Genomic DNA, 6,352 nt, shown 5'->3' on the forward strand with positions numbered 1-6,352 from the left:
TGCTTCTCCTTTACGATGTAACGCTTCATAAACATTCACTTATCCACACAATTTTATGGTAATTGATTCATATAATGACCTAAATCATTATTTTTCAACTCTATGCAAAAGTAAAAAAAAATAAAAATTATTATATTATTTTTGGAGTGCCATTGGAAAATGGTTCTTACTAGTTCAGTCCCACCTGGAGCAGCACGTGCTGCATGATAGACACTGTCATGTGACCTTCTCTGCTCCTTTCGTCCCTTCATCTCTTTCTCTTTTCTTTTTCACACTTATTCAGTTTACTTACTTACCTTTTGGGTTTTGGCCTTTTCATCTCTCTCTTTCTCTCTCTTCTGTGTTTCCGCCGCTGCATAAGCAAAGTAGCAGTGACTCAGTCACTTGCAACATTTTCGGCTTAACATATCAGACCCATTGAACCATCACTCTTTTCTGTTCCTGCTCATGTATCTCATCATGCCCCCTATTCCAATCTAGAGTTTTAATCTTTTCAAGTTTCAACCTTTGTTCCTATGTAGACACCCCACTTAGTATATCATAGCCATAATAATTATATCATATCTTAATCATATTAATCATTTCACAATCATAACCAAACCATGGGTTGCTTACACTCCAAAACCGCACATCTTCACTCCCCTGAAGACCCTCCTACTGCCTTACCAGACTCCAAAAAACCCGATCCAGGTCTCTCTTTTCACCTTTTCTCTGTGTTTCCCTCTTGGGATTGTTTAACTGTTTTGGTTTTCAAGTTGTGTGGAGAATGGAAATGTTTTTTTTTTTTTTTTTTTGTGGGGTTTGTCAAAATCTAGCATTGATGGGCTTTGGAGCTAAATGGGGATGGTTCTTGTACTCTTGTTTTGGTGTGGGTTTGAGAAAGTTTTGGTTTTTAGTATGTTTTTTCATTTTTTTTTTGTTTTTTTTTTCCGAAGGGAATGGTGGTGATGATGTTGATCAAGAGTGTCAGGTTCCAGCATTCAAAGAGTATGGCCTGATTGAGCTTAGAAGGGCCACAAATGAGTTCAGCACAGATTACATTGTTTCTGAGAGTGGTGAGAAAGCTCCCAATGTGGTCTACAGAGGGAAGCTTGAGAACAATCGATTAGTTGCTGTGAAACGCTTCTCCAAACTCTCTTGGCCTGATGCTCAACAGTTCATGGTGAGAGGAATGAACAACTTTTATTAGTCCTCAATTTGGTTTCTGAGAAATTCAAGGAAAAAAAAGGAGTAGGAGGAGAATGACAAGTATTTAGTTGTTTTTAGAGAAACATTGTTAATTTTTGTGGATTCTGTTGTGCATTTTTGGGGTTTGACTGGAAGATAAAGTTTTGGATTCTCTCACTTTTTTTTTAAGGATTTTCCTTTATGTAATTTTTCACATTATATTTTGTTAATGGTTCCGGGAATGCAAGTTTTTTGTTAATGGTTTTGATTGGTCAGGCAGAGGCAGCTGGAGTTGGGAAAGTGAGGCACAAGAGACTGGTGAATCTAATTGGTTGTTGTGCTGAAGGAGATGAAAGGCTCTTGGTAGCTGAGTACATGCCAAATGATACTTTGTCCAAACATCTCTTTCACTGTACTTCTCTATATCCTTTCATTCAATTTTGTTAGCAGTCATTAAAGCTCTTTATTAGCTCTAGTACTTTTTTTCCCTCTCTTGTCATTCTCCTTGTTGACTTGCTGTCTTTAGATCTGGTGGAAAGTCCTTGTGGCCTTCATTTCTTATAAGACAGAACTGCCCGTCTTAAATTTTTACCGCATTTGTGTTATTTTGTTCGAGACCTGAACAGCATATTATAAGAAGTTTTAATATGCTTTTTACTGAGACACAAATGATGCATTTATTTTAGTTGTTGGCCAATATAAGTTGTACAATTCAAGGTTTTAAGGCTATGTTTTTGTTGGAGTGAAAATGGACTCTTGGAATATAAGAAAGTGCAGAAAGGTAATGGTTGAACACAATAAAAAATTTAGAGATATTGTTGGTTTCCTCCTTTCCATATTCACCCAAACCAAGCATAGCTCAACTAAACAAGTATTTTTTTGTATGTGAACTAAGCTAGTTTTGATCTTATCTGGTTTAGTAGTTATGTTAGTTGCAATCTAAATTGCTTTTCCTATGTGCTAGTTATCTTCTGTATGCTGTCAACTGTAAAAGACACTGGGCATCTTGTTGAATGACCATCTATCCTATTCTCATGTCTTGCTCCAAGTTCCGTTACCAACTACCTTTTTATACTTATAGTTGAGTATAGAAAAGATTATGACCTGTGGAAATAATTAGTGTTAGATTAGAAAAAAAAAAGATTATCAGAGACAAGAGAGAAACAAAAAGATATATCATTCAAAACAGAAAAGAAAACAACAAAGGCAAGCTGATTAGTTAAGCAAAGCTTACCAACATCTCCGCATATCCAACAAAGAAACCCCTTTGAAAGGAACATTGCTACATTAGCTGAACACTATCAAGAAGCAAAGAACTTCACCCCAAAGTAGATGTAGCATAAAATATAATCCTTTCAAATTCTGGTATTCCACTCCACTAATAGCAGTATATAATTGCATACTTGCAAATCATAACAGAGTCTTAGAAATAAATATATGATGGAATGTTTCAAGCTTTCTGGGCAAATTCAATGTTGATTCCTTTACCTTTATAGAAAGAGTCTCCAAGTTATATTTCTATCACCTCATTTCTTAATCCTGTTCTATCCTATTGTTAATACTTTCTGGCTTGTTCATGATTTGATGTACTTTATATTAGCCCAAATACCCCCTCTCAAAGAAAAGCACACAGTGAAAAATGGAAGCAGAGAAGTTAGTCAATTGTAGTTTGATAATTATTTCAAGTAATAAGTAATCTAGGAGCATCTGTTTCACTTGAAAATGGTAGTTTGATTATCACTATGCTTAATTTCTTACTTGATGAAATCTGTGATTCTATGTCACAGGGGACAAGCAACCATTACCATGGGAAATGCGTGTCAGAGTTGCATACCATGTTGCCCAGGCACTAGATCATTGTAGCTTGGAAAACCGTAAAATATATCATGATCTGAATGCATATAGGATTCTTTTTGATGAGGTAAGATTGGGAATCTATCATTATGAACTAATTGTTTGTTTTGTATATTATGGCACCGTGTTTTCAGTTTTTGTTGTGAAATATATTCTGCATGATGCATTTTTCCTGTTTTAGGTATATCTATCCTGTATTCTTTCTCTAATTTTGAGCTTTGTTGTTTGTCTTTGATACTTCATTGCTGTCTTCCCCAGATCATAGTCGGTACCTAATTGTCATTATATTCATACACTTGCTCACGAAGAATGTTAATAATGCCATGAACATCATTTTTTCATTAGTACATGTCTAAATTATGGATTGAAATTTGTTACTAATTTATTCATTTCTGTCAGGATGGTGATCCACGCTTATCTAGTTTTGGGCTTATGAAAAATAGTCGAGATGGGAAAAGCTACAGTACTAATTTAGCTTATACTCCACCTGAATTTTTGCGAACAGGTATAATATTTGCCAACATGTATTTCTGTAGATAACTAATGATGGTTGAAGATTTTACTTATGTTTCTCATGGAATTCCCAACAATGATAGACATGGATTTATATACATTTGATGGTGTGGCTTATTCTGTTCATATATACTGAATAGTAGAGCAGAATTTTGATTTTCTCAATGTGTTAGTCTAAAAAGAATAAAATGTTTGTTGGGTTCATTGGCGACATTTTGTTACCTGATATTCCATTGTTTGTTTCAGAACTGTCTTATTAGAAGTTTTGCCAACTATAATTAATGATAATATGATACTTAACAAATAACAACACCTGCAGGCAGGATAATCCCAGAGAGTGTGATCTACAGTTATGGAACTGTTCTTCTGGATCTTCTAAGTGGCAAGCATATTCCTCCAAGCCATGTATGTTGCGTTCTAACAAAATCCAGTCTCTGCATTCATATAAGAATGTGCTTTATGCTTTATTTTGTTTCATAAGGCATTATAAGCATTCTATGTTACCCTACATTTTCTGGATTTCATTGGTGTTTGATGTGAATCATATGATTCAATCCAATTCATGTGAGTATTGCCTGGTTATGACTTTCTGGTTATGAGAATTTGCACTGAACATATGCTGGTAAAAAGTTGTTGTCACTCTAGACCCTCTTGCATGCTGCCGGATATTATGGTTGCTTTCTAGTTGAAGTTATGTTCACGTAGCATAAAAAATGAATAATTCATTTCATTATTATTTGGAATCCTTTGATGTCTTGACTTGATACACAAATGCCTATTCATACTGCCTAGTTAATTCCATATGAAGTTGAATTTGGTATATGGGACACAGGTGTATGAAAGTTGTTAATAGGAATGATTTTGTTCTTCAGGCTTTGGACCTAATTAGAGGGAAAAATGTTTTGTTGTTGATGGACTCTTCTCTAGAAGGGCAATATGCAAATGATGATGCTACAAAGTTGGTTGAGCTTGCTTCAAAATGTCTTCAGTTTGAGGCCAGAGAACGGCCTGAAATTAAATTTCTTCTTACTGCTGTTGCGCCTCTTCAAAAGCAGAAAGAGGTTTTAGTTTTTGTTTTAGCTTTAAATGTTGAACTTCAATTTACTTTTGCTGTACTTTTATTTTCATTCCAAATGTATTCAACTTTGTTTTTAAGGTTTACCTTCTCATTCTCGTAAAATCGCTGTTCACCATGTTGAGTTGCCCCCCTTTTTTTACAGGTAACTTCTCATGTGTTAATGGGCTTAACTAAAAACACAGCAGTACTACCAACCATGCTTTCTCCTCTTGGAAAGGCTTGTGCAAGGATGGATCTCACTGCTGTGCATGATATATTGTTAAAAACAGGTTATAAAGATGAAGAAGGTGCAGAAAATGAGGTATGTCAAATTTCCACATTTTTGCTCGATCATTCACCACTAAGTTGTTCTTCGGTTTGGGGTTAGCCCATTGCCAATACACAATATGAGATTATATTTTACATGAGTTTTTTTGTGACACATTGACTTGCATGAGTTGTGTTTGAATAACAGTAGTGTCATATTGAATGCCAATTACCTGTGAGAGTGGGATTGACGTTCAACGTGCCTTGGAAAGTGAAAAACTCATAAAATAAACGCATGGTCAGCTATAATGGGTTGCACTGTAGTTGCATTGCATTAATGGATAATGCACTTTTTCTGCAGCACAAAATTGTTAATTGTTTATCCTACTTGTTAATCTCAGGTTGTTTTGCCAACTGTTTTTGTGCTTGCTATTGTTCATTAACTAAAAATGTAATTGCAGCTTTCATTCCAAGAATGGACACAACAAGTGCAAGATATCTTGAACACAAAAAAGTTTGGGGATATTGCATTCAGAGACAAGGATTTCAAAAATGCAATTGAGTATTACTCTAAGGTAGATTCTCTGTTTCACCTTTTTTTAACTGGTTTTGGCTTATTGGTTGCCTCAAAATGTTCATAATCTCAATATGTTCTTAAGGTATATTCCTATTCTGAAGTCATAGTCTGAGCCCTTTATTTCTTTGCATTAAGCAGTTGGTGGTTATGATGTCTGTTCCTTCTGCTACTGTGTTTGCAAGGAGAGCCTTCTCCTACTTGATGAACGATCAAGCAGAACTGGCATTAAGGGATGCCATGCAAGCACAGGTATGCATACCGGATTGGCCAACTGCATTCTACCTGCAGGCTCTTGCTCTCTCAAAGCTGGGAATGGAAACTGATGCACATGACATGCTTAATGATGGGGCTGCCTTTGAAGCTAAGAGGTCTAACAGCTGGCGCGGTTAAAATTCCTAATTTGCAGTTCTTTGCTCACTAAACTAGCAGAGTGGCATAAAAGAATATGCTATTTTTTTGCCATAATTTGTACTTGCTAGAATAGGAATATGTAGAGTGCTAGTTTAAGGGGCAAGAAAAAGAACTCTGCTATAAGATGGTTCTCAAGGAATATTACAGTATAGATTTTCCTATACAATTGAATCCTGTAGAATGAATTTTCTCCATATGAAAATAACAATGTGTTTGGATGGGGAGTTTTGAGGGAAAAATTCAATTTTTAAGTAGATTTAAAATATCACATGACACATAAAATTCACTTGTTTTAATGTATTGAATATGAAGAATTTTCAAAATGATAGAAAGTTTAGCAGGCGATTTTTTTTAGTAGAATGAACTATGAAGGGATTTCAAATAACATTTAAAATAAAAGATTTTTGAAATTCTTTTTCTGGTCTGAACTCTCACTCCAAACCTTCAGTGTGCAGTCAATAAATGTACCTCTCTCCTCCTTTCTCTTTTGTGCGCCTCTACTCTCT

At 35.2% G+C, this 6,352-nt stretch overlaps 1 protein-coding gene across 1 annotated transcript; it reads left to right on the forward strand.

The window, feature by feature from the left end:
- Positions 1–201: 201 nt before the first annotated feature.
- Positions 202–6,085, forward strand: LOC100793576 (serine/threonine-protein kinase BSK2). Its single transcript, XM_003524434.5, has 10 exons — positions 202–690; positions 936–1,162; positions 1,444–1,579; positions 2,955–3,088; positions 3,421–3,526; positions 3,854–3,939; positions 4,407–4,595; positions 4,755–4,913; positions 5,320–5,433; positions 5,574–6,085. The coding sequence occupies exons 1-10, from the start codon at positions 603–605 to the stop codon at positions 5,823–5,825; spliced, it is 1,491 nt and encodes a 496-aa protein (XP_003524482.1). The 5' UTR covers positions 202–602; the 3' UTR covers positions 5,826–6,085.
- The last annotated feature ends 267 nt before the right edge of the window (positions 6,086–6,352 follow it).

The sequence above is a fragment of the Glycine max genome, chromosome 5 (genome assembly GCF_000004515.6).
Source record: "Glycine max cultivar Williams 82 chromosome 5, Glycine_max_v4.0, whole genome shotgun sequence".
Classification (NCBI taxonomy): domain Eukaryota; kingdom Viridiplantae; phylum Streptophyta; class Magnoliopsida; order Fabales; family Fabaceae; genus Glycine; species Glycine max.

What these genes read in the sequence shown, in the direction of transcription:
- LOC100793576 (XM_003524434.5), top strand. Translation starts at nt 603, where the DNA reads ATGGGTTGCTTACACTCCAAAACCGCACATCTTCACTCCCCTGAAGAC. An exon ending in AGCATATTCCTCCAAGCCAT is followed by an intron (nt 3,940 to 4,406) that starts GTATGTTGCGTT and finishes TTTGTTCTTCAG; the next exon opens with GCTTTGGACCTAATTAGAGG. An exon ending in AAGAAGGTGCAGAAAATGAG is followed by an intron (nt 4,914 to 5,319) that starts GTATGTCAAATT and finishes ATGTAATTGCAG; the next exon opens with CTTTCATTCCAAGAATGGAC.